This window comes from Cherax quadricarinatus, chromosome 44 (assembly GCF_038502225.1).
Source record: "Cherax quadricarinatus isolate ZL_2023a chromosome 44, ASM3850222v1, whole genome shotgun sequence".
Taxonomy (NCBI): Eukaryota; Metazoa; Arthropoda; class Malacostraca; order Decapoda; family Parastacidae; genus Cherax; species Cherax quadricarinatus.
Genome location: NC_091335.1, coordinates 15,975,621 through 15,990,141, shown reverse-complemented (window position 1 = coordinate 15,990,141; position 14,521 = coordinate 15,975,621). Strand labels below are relative to the sequence as shown.

Here is a 14,521-nt window from a genome sequence, read left to right as displayed (position 1 = left end):
ATACACAATAGTGGGTTGCAATACAAAGAGAGCCTCTATTATGCCTAGGCATTATGGGCCAACTTAACATTATTGGCTTACATTCTACTTAATATAAGGAGTAGTATATCATAGTTGTACAGTAGGAAAGTAATTATTTCATAGTTGTACAGCAGAATATTAACTATAAATGAATCAAAATTTGTATAATACAAAGATATATTTATATTCTCTAAAATGTTTTTGTGAAAAATACTGATTCAATTATTCAATTATTTACTGTTATGCAGACTACTGCAATATTGTAATAATTGTATAACAGTCAATCCGCTCATGACTGCATATTAGAATGGCTACGTATATTTATTGGAAATGACATCATTTGTTTACTTTGAATATCGGCAAAAATCGTAAACATTTCTCCTACTTTGAGCTCCATTTCAAGGTTATTTTCATAGTAAAACCAATCAAAATCACCTCTATTTCTATAATATGTTTTCCATTCTATCAAATGAGACTAAGAAAACGAGAATACAACCATAAATACTATACGAAAATAGACCACAAAGTTGGTGATGAAGTTAAAAAAAACGGTCAGAGCTTTTTCTCATTATGCACTGCATGCTGCAGGATTTATGTGGTGCACACTGACCACACAGAACCATTCTTCACATGTGGGCCTACTCAGCTTTCTCCTGCCTCGATTTGAATGCCAGAATTTATGAGCATATATTTTTTTTTTTTTCAATAAGTCGGCCGCCTCCCCAATCGAGGCAGGGTGACCCAAAGAAAGAAAACTCAAAAAGAAAATACTTTCATCATCATTCAACACTTTCACCACTCAAGACATTATCACTGTTTTCTGCAGAGGTGCTCAGAATACAACAGTCTAGAAGCATACACATATAAAGACACAACATACCCTCCAACCGCCAATATCCCAAACCTCCTTTAAAGTGCGCAGGCATTGTACTTCCCATTTCCAGGACTCAAGTCCGACTATATGAAAATAACCGGTTTCCCTGAATCCCTTCACTAAATATTACCCTGCTCACACTCCAACAGATCGCCAGGTCCTACACCCATTCACCTATCTTACCTGATCTGGCACACGCACGCTGCTGGAAGTCCAAGCTCTCGCCACCCACAAAATCCCTTCTTACCCCTCCAACTCCTTTCGAGGATCAACCTACCCCGCCTCCTTCCCTATAGATTTATATGCTTTCCATGTCATTCTACTCTTTGATCCATTCTCTCTTAAATGACCAAACCACCTCACTAACCCCTCTTCTGCCCTCTGACTACTACTTTTATTAACTCTGACACCTTTCCAAATTTCCACTGAATTTTCTTGCTAATATTTACACCACATTGTTCTTTATGAGTATATATATCGCCAAAAATGTAGGTCATAAGACGATACATACTGACCTAAACGGGCTCAGGCAACTGGTTAACCAGACTTGAGTCATGGAAGTGGAAAAGTACAATGCCTGCACTCAAGGGGAGTGGGCTGGGATATTGGCTGCTTCTGGAGGACATCTCAGCCACGTACCTGAGCGCCTCTGCAAAGACAGTGATTATGTATGAGTGATGGTGAAAGTGTTGAATGATGATGCTTTTTCCTTCTTTGTTTAATAATTGTTTCGGTGAGAAATGGCCGACATGTTATAAAGGAACAAAAATATCATGGTGAACATTTCAGAATCTTGGCACATAATGCCTAAAAACATTGAGTATATTTGAAAACAACTTGATATTCATTTCACCATCATATGAGATTTAAAAATACAAGAAAACCTATGAAAGCAAAATTTTTTAGTCATCATCAAACTGGCCATATCCCACTGGAGGCAAAATACGTGAATTCACAACAAATGAACTGTGTCCCCACTAACATGTACTAAGGTTCACAGACATACGCTTTTGCTCAAAAGTTATAGAACATTTTAACCAGAAATGTAGGTTTCTATGTACAAAGTAAAATCTGCTTAGTCTTTTTATTAACACACTGGCCATTTCCCACCGGAGGCAGTGACCTGAAAAGAAGAACATTTTCATCATCACCTCATTCCATCACTGTCTTGCCAGAGGAATACCTACACTACAGTTAAAAACTGCAACATATCTCCACACCTCCTTCAGAGTGCAGACACTATTTGTGTGAACATAAAACCATTATGTGGTAGTAGGTTGCACAGCAATGTCTAGGAGGTACTACCATCCTGCAAGTGAGTGTAGAATGGAAGCCTGTAATTGTTTTTCATGATGATAGGATTGCTGGTATCTTTTCACCAGACATGCAAGATTTCAGGGCATGTCTTGCTACTTCTTCTACACTTAGGTCACACTACACACATGTACAAGCATATACGATATATATATACATAATTTCTTTGGGTTTTCTTCTATTTTCTTAATAGTTCTTGTTCTTTGTTTATTTCTGTTATCTCATGGGATAACAATTCTTCCTCCGTAAGCCATGAGTGTTGTAAGAGGTTACTAAAATGCCAGAGCAAGGGCTAGTAACCTTCTCCTGTATAATTACTAAATTTAAAAAGAGAAACTTCGTTTTTTCTTTTTTGGGCCACCTGCCTCGGTGGGATACGCTGGTGCATGAAAGAAAGAAGGATTGCTGGTGCCTTTTTTCTGTCCCTACAACATGCAAGATTTCAGAGTTCATACTTCTACTTACACTTTGGTCACACTACACATACATGTACAAGCATATATACACACGCACTCTCTGGGTTTTTCTCATTTTCTTTCTAGTTCTTGTTCTTGCTTATTTCCTGTTATCTCCATGGGGAATTGGAACAGAATTCCTCCTCCGTAGTTTCATGCGTGTTGTAAGAAGCAGCTAAAATGCTGGGAGCAAGAGGCTAGTAACCCTTCCTGTATAAATTACTAAATTTAAAAGAGAAACTTTTGTTTCATTTAATAATTGCCTTGGTGGGATACAGCTGGTTTGTTGAAAGTAAGATATGCTATACATATATACATGTATTTTTTTAACGTCGGCCGTCTCCCAATCGAGGCAGGCAGTGACCCAAAATGAAAGAAAATCTCAAAGAAAAAATACTTTCATCATCATTCAACACTTTCACCTCACTCACAATAATAATATACCTCTGTGTTTTCTTCATTTCTACTAGTTCACTCTAATACTTTCATTCCATGGGAAAGCAGGAACAGAATTCTTCCTCTGCCAAGTGCTCACAAGAGGTGTTCAAATGCTGGGAACAGGAGGCAAGTAATCCCTTCTCCTGTGTGCATTACTAAAGTTAAAAAGGAAACTTTTTGTTTTCAACATGCTGCCTCGGTGGAATACAGACTGGTTTGTTGAAGAAGAAAACTATTATGCACCAACAACAGCCTATCCTTAGCTGGTCTAACCCTGCTAAAATTTACTGGGCCATTATACAGTTTTAAGCTAAACACTACCAAACTATAAGAACTTATTGCAGTATTTTTTTAAGCAAAAATAGAATCAGTTAAATGGAACACCATGGTGTATAATACACTTGACATATCTTGTGATATAAAGGAGCAGTAAGTGTGTAGTAAACGACATCCACAAATTTATATTTAGAGAAAACAGAATCATATTGAACTTACAAAGTTACTTTACATTAAACTGCAAACAAGGGTACATACTGTACTAGGAATTGTAGAACATATTTCTGTAAAAAATACTCTGGTTAGCATACCTGAAACTTATGATGATCTTCATCATTTTATCCTGTACAGCAATATATGAACAATCACCATTGAAAGTGTAATTTAAACTGATCAAAGGTTATGTAGTGTGGATCCTCAAAGGCTTCACAGACACAGTCTCTTTGCAAAACTTGGTTTGACACAATCATTTTCTCCCTTACTAACCAACTATGCATAAGGTAGCAACCTGGAGTGGTAAGATTCCTTTAGAGTTTCTGACACTGTTTCATTACGCAAATTCACAGCTTGTCTCACATTTGAAGTTGAAACAGTCCTGTAATTTTCCCTGACCACATTCCTTATCTGTAAGATGCAAGAGATGTCTATAGAGAATAAAAACCCTAGAAACTTCTTGGCTAGCATCAGCAGGAAAGAAAAGGAAGAAACTTCTAGATAATTTTTCTTTTTTTTTTTTAACAAGTTGGCTGCCTTCTCACTGAGGCAGGGGTGACCTAAAAGAAAGAAAGAAAATCCCCAAAAGAAAATATCATCATCATTCAACACTTTCACCTCACCACACATAATCAATGTTTTTGCAGAGGTGCTCAGAACACAACAGTTTAGAAGCATATATCGTGATAAAGATACACAACATATCCCTCCAACCGCCAATATCCCAACCCCCTCCTTAATTTGGGCTTGTATTTCCCCTTTTCATACTCAACCCGATATAAAAAAAAGGGTTTCCCCTGAACCCCTTCAAAAAAATTACCTTTCCACACTCCAACAGTCCCCCAGATAACTGTCCCATTTAAATACACAGTGCTTATCTGGAAAGTGGAGATATGTTGCAGTTTTTTAACTGGTTTGGTGCACCTCTGGGAAAACAGTGATGGAGGAATGATAAAATTTTTCTTTTTTTTGTCGCCCTCCTTGATGAGAAATCGATTTTAATAAAATAATAAAAAATACTTTTAACTCAATCATCCTTTATAGCTTCTTTTACTATGCACTTATTGTAAATCTTCTTTCAAAATTTTGTTTTTATTTTAATATCTATATAAATTTTAGGAGCGAATGGTTTTGGGACCTGACAGCTGTCAGAGGTGAGCAGGAAAATTTTTTTAAAAGGGATTCGGGGAAACTGGAAGACTTCAGCCCGGGACAGGGGAAAGACAATGCCGCACTTTTAAGGGGGGTTTCAAAATTGGAGTTTGGGGGGACATCAAAATTGTCATATCTGAGTGCCTTTTAAAGAAAGGATTGTTAATGATGGTTAAAGTGTTAAATGAAAAATTTTTTTCTTTCTTTTTGGCACTCCCTGTGGAAATGTCTGATTTTAAAAAAAAATATAGATTAATAAATGTCCCAGAAAAAGCGGGGATATAAAAAATCGATTGAAGCCGGTTGGGAAACCTTGGGACCTTTAAGACCCGGCAGCGCTCAGTCCCTCGCCACAGACTGGGGCCCGGTTCCAAGCCATGTTTTTTCCCAGCCTGGACCCTCAGTGACCCCAAATGGGTCTTTTGGGCCGTGGACTAGGGCTGCCGGGAATCTTGACCTCCCCCTGTATTTAATCCCCTGATTCGATCTTTTTTGTAACCGCTTTTTCGGGGGAATAAAAAACGAAAAGGGCAAAAATACAGGAGGAGATTAAATTTAAAAACATGTTTGGGCTTACTGCGTGCGGGGTGGGAAAAAAACATGGCTTGTGAACCCGACTCCCAGTCTATGTGGCATTTGTGTGGGGAGTGGACTAGAATCTTTACTGTTCCCGTAGTAGTTTCAAATCTGATGACTGCAAGTTTCTTTATACATTATGTATATATAAATATCAACTCCTTAAATCAGTTCCATTTACAGTGACACTCTTATGTTTTTTCCCTCAGATCAACTATGTAAAAATATTGACAACAAGCTACTAAAAAATTACAAAGTGACAAAAACTCACCCTCAGTAAATAAAAACCTACCAATGTTTGGAAAAACTTTTAAAAACAGCAACATATTGATCAATGATTTTCCCATTACAAGACACAATGTGGGAAAATTTTAGGGCTTCATCTTGATTGCAACAAATTTCAGACCCCTAACACAGCCAAGAAAGTTTCCAAAATAGGGTACTTTTGTTTCCCAAATCTTTCCCTTTATCCCCCTAATCCCTTCCTTACCTTGGGTTTTGCTTGGGGACTCTAATAAACCTTAAAAAAATTTTAAAAAAAAAAGCTGCGTGGATCATCACCATTCCGCGAACAACACCTTTTAAAAATAACAAAAAGGGACACCATACAAAAGATAAAAATAAGCCCAAAAAAGGGGGCGTTTGGTCGATTGGAATTTAAAATCCCCATGTGACTTTTTCAATGGGCCAAAAGAAATAAACGTTCTTTTCTCTTTATTCGGGGTGTATCACCCTTTAAAAGTTTGGAATTACTTAATATATGAAATATGCACTCAATTTTTGGCCCTTTTTATATAAAACATTTAAAATCCCAAAGTAAACCTTTTCCCCCAAAATTTTAACTAAACAGAAACACACAGGCACCCGGCCAAAAAACCTTGACATCCCTTGTGTCTGCCCCCACTTCAAAAATGCAAACAAAGGGGGCCCAAGATCTGGAATTCATTGCCCGAAAATTAAAAATTCTCTTGTTTTAAATAAATTTTAAAACCTAAAAAAAAAATAAATTTCCCCCAAACATAACTATCCCAGCACTTTACTTTCCAAACAAAACCAACCTTCATTTCCCATTTTTTTAAACCAATTTTTTATAATTTTTCCCCAAACCTGATATTTCAGAAAAGTTTAAAACTATGAAACCCCAATAAGTTTAAAGTATCAATACCTTAAAACTGTACAGTGGCCCCTCAAACCGTTTAAAACCCGTTTAGGGCCCCTTGTTTTCAAACTATCGTTAGTAAGTTAATTTTCCCCATAAGAAAAAAGGGGAAAACCCAAAATTAATTTGTACAAAAAGTTTAAAAAAAAATTTTACCAATGAAATTTTAAATTTTTTTAATACACCCCAAACTGAAGAAGACATGTAAAATTTCGATTTTTTATTTTATTAAAGACCCGGTGATGATTGAGGGGGAGGGAGGAGGGGGAGTGTGGATGGTGTTATGTTTAGAGGAACCCTTTCCCATTAGGACTTGGTGTCAAACCCTTTTCGAGTTATTTCCCCTTTTCTTTTAATGCCACTAGGACCAACCCCCGGGCCCCCTGGACCTCAACCCCGGGACAACATATCTGTCCATAGAGGGCCCGTACCTCCCGTTCCTTTATGACATTCCCAAAGTGTTTCACAACATTATCGTGTCACAATTAAACATTTTCAGTTTTTAATTCTTCCCGTCTATTACTCCTTAAAAGGGTTTGGGTCACGAGAAGTGGGTTTTTAATAGCGTGTATGCACCTGGGAAGAGGAATGCAGAGGGGAAGATTTTTTGGGGGATGTTAAGTAATGTATAAAGGGGCCTTTAACCAAGTGGGGAGAGTAATTGTGGAGGGGGCGAAAATTTAAAATAGGAGGGAAAATTTTTAGAGAGGGTGTGGGGGTAAGTTTAAATTTCCAGGTGTAAAAAGATAATGGGGGCCCCTTTTATTGAACTTTGTATAGAAAAGGGGGTTTAATTATAGGTAATCATATTTTTTAAAAAAAAGAGGATAAATAAGTATAAAACGATATGATGTAGTGAAATGACAATAGTTTGTTGGATTATGTATTGGGAGATAAAAAACTGTTAGGGAACTTCCCGGATGTACATGTTTTAGAGGGCCACAGATTTTGTCAGATCACTTTCCCGGTTTTAGCTACTGAGAAAAAGGTAGATGGGATACAAAGAATAGAAGCATCAGGGGAGAGGGGGAAGGTTTATAAACTAAAAAAGGGGGCAGTTAGGGTAAGATATAAACAGCTATTGGAGGATAGATGGGCTAATAGGGATAGGCAATGGGTTGAAAGAGGTATGGGGTAGGTTTAAAAATGTAGTGTTAAGTGTTCAGCGGGAAATTTTTGGTTTTCAGGAAGTGGGTGCAGGAGGAAGGAAACGATTGGTGGAATGATGATGTAAAAAGAGTAGTAAGGGGAAAAAATTAGCATATGAGGGAAATTTTTTCAAAGTGAAGTGATGCAAGGAGGGAAGAATTGGAGAAAAAGAGAGGGGGTTAAAGGAGGGGGAAGCAATGTAAAAGAGGCAAATGAGGGGAGTGGGTGAGATTTATCAACAAATTTTTTTGAAAATAAAAAAAAAAGTTTTTTGGGGTAAAATTAACAAAATTAAAAAAAGCCTGGGAACAAATTGATTTGGCGTTAAAAATAGGAGAGGAGAGTTATTAAATGGGAGTTAGAATTATTGGGAAGATGGAAGGAATTTTTTGAGGTTGTTAAATGTTGATGAAGAGGGGAAGCTTGATTTCGTGTATAGGGCAGGGGGAATAACATCTTGTAGGGTAAAAAAAGGGGCCAGTTGGGGAGGGGGGGGGGAAAGGTTAAAATGGGGCAGTAGGTAAAATAAAAGGGGGGTAAGGCACCCGGGATTGATGGGATAAAGATAGAAATTTTAAAAAGCGGTTGGGGATATAGTTTTAAGGGGGTTTGGGTTTGAAATTATTTTAAATGTTGGAAGGGAAAAGTCCTGGGTTGGGAGAGCACCCATGGTTCCTTTTTAAAAAGGAAAAGGGGATAAAAAAGTAAAAAAATTATAGGGGATAAGTCTGTTGGTATGGTAAAGTGAAATTGGTAGGAAGAATTAAAATGGGGCGGGGGAAAAGGGTAGCAGATGAACAAGGAGGCTTTAGGAAAGGGGAGGGGGTTGGACCCCTTTTTTACAGTGAAACATATAAAATGAACAGTATTTGGAAAAAGGCTAAAGAGGTCTTTGTGGCATTTATGGATTTGGAAGGCGTTGACAGGGTGGATAGGGGGCAAGGGGAAAGTTTTTTGGAAGGGGATGGTGTAGGAGGTAGGTTACTGAAAGCAGTAAAAGATTTTTTCTAGGATAGTGAGGCTAAAGGTTAGAGAAATGTGGGAAAAGGGGAAAATTTTTTCCCAGAAAATGGGCCTTAGACAAGGATGGGGATTCCCCTGGTTGTTTAATATATTTATAGAGGGGGTTTTAAGAAAAATTCAGGGTTTTGGCAGAGGCGTGGGTTAAAAAAATAAAGTCACACCCCAAGGGGGGGGGTTGTCACAGCTGCTTTTTGCTGATGACACTGTGCTCTTGGGGAGATTCGGGAAGAAGTTGCAGGGTTGGTGGATAAATTTTGGGTTAGGTGTGCAAAGAAAAAAAATTAAAAAGGTGAATACAGGAAAAAAGTAAGGTTATAGGATAACAAAAGATTGGTGATGGGGGGTTTAGATATCAGATTGGAGGGAGAGGGGGTATGGAGGGGGGGCGTTTTTCAGATGTTTGGGGGGGGCGTGTAAATTTGGGTCTATGAAAGATGAGGGGGTCCTTAAATTGATGGGGGGAAAAAGAGTGGTGGTTTTGGCCAGGAGTCTGTGGAGACATTTTGGTCCAAACTGGCAGCCTCACCATGCCTTATCACACTATGTATGCCACCATGATTCTTAAATCTCTCAAACCAACCTTTGCTGGCCTGAAATTCACTCACATCACCACTAGTTGCAGGCATTTTTCTAATTAAATTGTCATGCAACTTCCTAGCCTTTTCACATATGATCGCTTGAGAGATGCTATCTCCTGCTATCTGTTTTTCGTTTATCCACACCAATAACAGTCTCTCAACATCTTCTATCACTTGCGATCTCAGTTTCGAAAACAGTTGCACCTTTGGCAAGAACAGCTTCCTTGATTGCCGTTTTCTTGGCGACAATAGTAGCGATGGTTGATTGGGGTTTTGTGTACAACCTGGCCAGCTCGGAGACACGCACTCCACTTTCATACTTAGCAATGATCTCTTTCTTCATATCCATAGTAATTCTCACCCTTTTTGCTGTAGGGTTGGCACTAGAAGCTTTCTTGGGGCCCATGGTGACTTATTTTGCAGGTGCAATCATTAAAAACGCTGTGATAATACGAAATGTTCTGATTGTATGTTTGGATGGGACCGCGGTGGCTGGCTGGCTTGTAAACACTGGCCACAAGTGGACGCGTCTCGAACAGAACGAATCGTGTTGGTCGAGTTTTTTAGCGCTAGTCGAGGCAAAATTTTTGCATTAAAATGTATCGCTAGTCGGATTTAACGTTAGACGATGCCATCGTTGGTCGAGGGTCCACTGTACTATTGTAAACTGTACTAATTGTAATACTTTTTGCTCCCCCTCTACTATAAATTTGTTCTAATTATAATAGTTTTGCTACCTAACTTTTTGTAGTAATACATAATAAAAATCTACCACTCCATAACCTGTCTAGTTTTAAGTAGTTTGTAAGCATCAGAATTAGCCTGTCTGAAATGCTCAAGTATACTAGTGGCTTTCTTTGTGTTTAAAAGTACTCTATTACATATAAGCTACAGCTTGTATACTACACAAAGAAATCAAATTTTTTAATTATGATTACTATAAATTCAGTATCAAAATGACTACAAATAAATAGTAAAACTTACAGCACTTAGCAATAATACGCCAGTCAAAGATTGGAGCATCAGGATTTTCCTTAAGGCAATGAGACACATAGTGTGAAAGAGCATTGCATCTACACTCCTCCTCATCAGCAGCAACACTTAAACAGTTGCATGCTGTGTCTACACATAACTTCATAACATCTTCTGGATTAACAGTGCTGTGACACCCAATGAAGGGTTCAAATCTGTGTGAGAGAAGCAAATCAGTTATAGATACTGGATTTGAAAAATTATAGTAATACATACTAGTTTTTATGAAAATACTTACCATTAGAATATAAGAAAAATTTGTTCTTATGTAAAGGAGCAAATACATGAAAATTATGAGTTAAGAAGCAATTTAAACACCAAAGACAATTTAAAAATTTGTCCATCTGCTTTACAGAAATACAACAAATATTAAAAAAAAATTAAGCTGAATAGTGGAGTCATCCAAGGAAAAAGTTTAATATAGAGATTCTTCTTATTTTGATTTTCTGTCTCCATGTGGATTCTATCCTGTTATGCAGAGTAAAATGTATGGCAAAATTTCTTAAAGACTTACAGGACAGAAAGCAGGACTGCTGAGGAGCAAATAAGATTTAAGAAGGGAAAGAAATGTGTGTACCAAGTGTTTGCTAAAACATATAAGTGAGCAAATATATGAGGAGCTTTAGGTTACATTTATGGGTAAAATGCATTTGATAGAGAGGATAGGGAAGCAATGTGGTAGGTGCAGGAGTTCACACCCTTCAAATTAAAACAGGCAATTTAACAATATAATTACTGTATATCCTAAATAATGATATTAAATTATGGAGGTTTGGTAGTAATACATATTTTATGAAAAAGAAGATAAATAAGTATACAACATATGATATAGCACATAATGAAAGTAGTTTGGTAGATTATGTATTGGTGGATATAAGGTTGATGGGCAGGCTTCAGGATGTGCATGTTTATAGAGGGGCAACTGATATATCAGATCATTATTTAGTTGTAGCTACAGTTGGTGGGGATATAGTTTTGGAGTGGTTGGTGCAATTATTTGATAAATGTATGGAAGAGGGTAAGGTACCTAGGGATTGGCAGAGAGCATGCATAGTTCCTTTGTATAAAGGCAAAGGGGACAAAAGAGAGTGCAAAAATTATAGGGGGATAAGTTTGTTGAGTATACCTGGTAAAGTATATGGTAGAGTTATTAATGAAAGAATTAAGAGCAAGACGGAGAATAGGATAGCAGATGAACAAGGAGGCTTTAGGAAAGGTAGGGGGTGTGTGGACCAGGTGTTTACAGTGAAACACATAAGTGAACAGTATTTAGATAAGGCTAAAGAGGTCTTTGTGGCATTTATGGATTTGGAAAAGGCGTATGACAGGGTGGATAGGGGGGCAATGTGGCAGATGTTGCAGGTGTATGGTGTAGGAGGTAGGTTACTGAAAGCAGTGAAGAGTTTTTACGAGGATAGTGAGGCTCAAGTCAGAGTATGTAGGAAAGAGGGAAATTATTTCCCAGTAAATGTAGGCCTTAGACAAGGATGTGTGATGTCACCGTGGTTGTTTAATATATTTATAGATGGGGTTGTAAGAGAAGTAAATACGAGGGTCTTGGCAAGAGGCGTGGAGTTAAAAGATAAAGAATCACACATAAAGTGGGAGTTGTCAGAGTTGCTCTTTGCTGATGACACTGTGCTCTTGGGAGATTCTGAAGAGAAGTTACAGAGGTTGGTGGATGAATTTGGTAGGGTATGCAAAAGAAGAAAATTAAAAGTGAATACAGGAAAGAGTAAGGTTATGAGGATAACAAAAAGATTAGGTGATGAAAGATTGGATATCAGATTGGAGGGAGAGTATGGAGGAGGTGAATGTATTCAGATATTTGGGAGCATACGTGTCAGTGGATGGGTCTATGAAAGATGAGGTGAATCATAGAATTGATGAGGGGAAAAGGGTGAGCAGTGCACTTAGGAGTCTGTGGAGACAAAGAACTTTGTCCTTGGAGGCAAAGAGGGGAATGTATGAGAGTATAGTTTTACCAACGCTCTTATATGGGTGTGAAGCATGGGTGATGAATGTTGCAGCGAGGAGAAGGCTGGAGGCAGTGGAGATGTCATGTCTGAGGGCAATGTGTGGTGTGAATATAATGCAGAGAATTCGTAGTTTGGAAGTTAGGAGGAGGTGCGGGATTACCAAAACTGTTGTCCAGAGGGCTGAGGAAGGGTTGTTGAGGTGGTTCGGACATGTAGAGAGAATGGAGCGAAACAGAATGACTTCAAGAGTGTATCAGTCTGTAGTGGAAGGAAGGCGGGGTAGGGGTCAGCCTAGGAAAGGTTGGAGAGAGGGGGTAAAGGAGGTTTTGTGTGCGAGGGGCTTGGACTTCCAGCAGGCATGCATGAGCGTGTTTGATAGGAGTGAATGGAGACAAATGGTTTTTAATACTTGACGTGCTGTTGGAGTGTGAGCAAAGTAACATTTATGAAGGGGTTCAGGGAAACCGGCAGGCCGGACTTGAGTCCTGGAGATGGGAAGTACAGTGCCTGCACTCTGAAGGAGGGGTGTTAATGTTGCAGTTTAAAAACTGTAGTGTAAAGCACCCTTCTGGCAAGACAGTGATGGAGTGAATGATGGTGAAAGTTTTTCTTTTTCGGGCCACCCTGGCAAAATGGCAAAAGCAAGTAAGAGAGAGGTGAAAGTTTATAAACTAAGGGAGGAGGAAGTTAGGGTGAGATACAGACAACTATTGGCAGAAAGGTGGGTTAGTGTGAGTATGGGTAGGGGGGTTGAAGAGGGGTGGGATAGTTTTAAAAATGCAGTTTTAGAATGCGGGGCAGAAATTTGTGGCAATATATATAAAAAAAATAATAATACTAAGGAGGAGGGAAGTACAATGACTGTACACTTTAAAGGAGGGTTTGGGATATTGCTTGATTGGAATGACATCTAAACTGTCATATCTGAGTGCCTCTGCAAAGATAGTGATTATGGTGAAAGTGTTGAATGATGATGAAAGCTTTTTCTTTCTTTTTGGGTCACCCTGCCTCGGTGGGAAATGGCCGGCGTGTTAAAAAAATAATAATACCAGAAACAATAATAATAAGAATGAAATAAAATACAAAATATAAAAATAATAATAATAATAATAATAATAATAATAATAATAATAATAATAATAATAACAGAATATAATGAACAAGACTAAGAAAATTATTAAAGAAGTTTGAGTAAGTCTCTTTCACCTGTACAAAAGTTGTATAAACTTACCTAAGAGCATCACACAGTTCAAAAGCTTTATTAGTAACCAGGGCTGTACATTTAGGTTTCTCCTCACACACACCATTATTTAGAGCCCAAGAGTTGGCAAAGTCTTCTGTGCTGGAAGCCAACGTGCCATCTGGTCTGCTTTTATCATCACTGGAAATTCCTGTATAGAAGCCACACAGGCCATCTACCTGATACTTCATGTTATTATCAACCTAGGGAAGAATAAAACAGTTAATTATGATGCAAGACATATCACTGTCAGAATATATGAAGATTATAACCATAGGAAGTAGAGTGCCTGCACTCTGAAGGATGGGTGCGGATGATAATTATAATAACAATGTGTGGTGTAAACCAGTGGCAGCTCATACCTAAAATTAGAGATGCTGCTTCAGAAAATTTTTAGCCATTGTTTTAATATTGTGTAAAATAAAAGAACAAAAAGAAAAAACTATGAATTAATTAAAATAGCTGGAAGCATGATAATCATCTAATTCTACACTTTATCACATTCAAGAATATGGTACATGATTTTTAAGCACAACACACATCGCTGAGTCAAAAAGAAACATTACCTTACACTTGCACAACAGGGTCGGCACTGCATCAGCAACAATGCTCTCTCTACCTAGAGTGCAGCATCTTATCTCGGACATGTGCGAATGCACACAACAGCCAAACACCAAGTTGCTGGAACTGTGAAGTGCACAGTTCCATACAAGGATTTTTATAATTTTTCATGTACTAGGGGATGGCTATTGACATTAAGCTTAATGTACAAGTATAAAGAAAGAATTAAAGAAAAAAGAAACATTATACTGAATGCTATCAATAATATCGAGTGAAAATAGGGGGTGCTACAGTTCCGCAGTGCCTATACATGAGCAGCCACTGGTTGTGCAAGAATAGTATATAATACCGACAAGATGAAATTAAGACACATGTGCAACATCTGGGTATCTTTATTGTAGACGTTTCGCCATCCAGTGGCTTTATCAATACAAATTCTAGGACATAACTTGAAGACAGTAGGACTGTATACAGAAGATGA

At 38.0% G+C, this 14,521-nt stretch overlaps 1 protein-coding gene across 1 annotated transcript in view; it reads right to left on the bottom strand.

Moving 5' to 3' along the window:
* Nucleotides 1–14,521, bottom strand: part of LOC128697360 (hemocytin) — a 444,623-nt gene that overhangs the window by 115,228 nt on the left and 314,874 nt on the right. The window contains exons 68-69 of the mRNA XM_070093851.1: nucleotides 13,471–13,682; nucleotides 10,213–10,415 (exon numbers count right to left, since the gene is read on the bottom strand). Coding sequence (XP_069949952.1) covers nucleotides 10,213–10,415; nucleotides 13,471–13,682 — 415 coding nt within the window. The remainder of the gene's footprint in view (nucleotides 1–10,212; nucleotides 10,416–13,470; nucleotides 13,683–14,521) is intronic.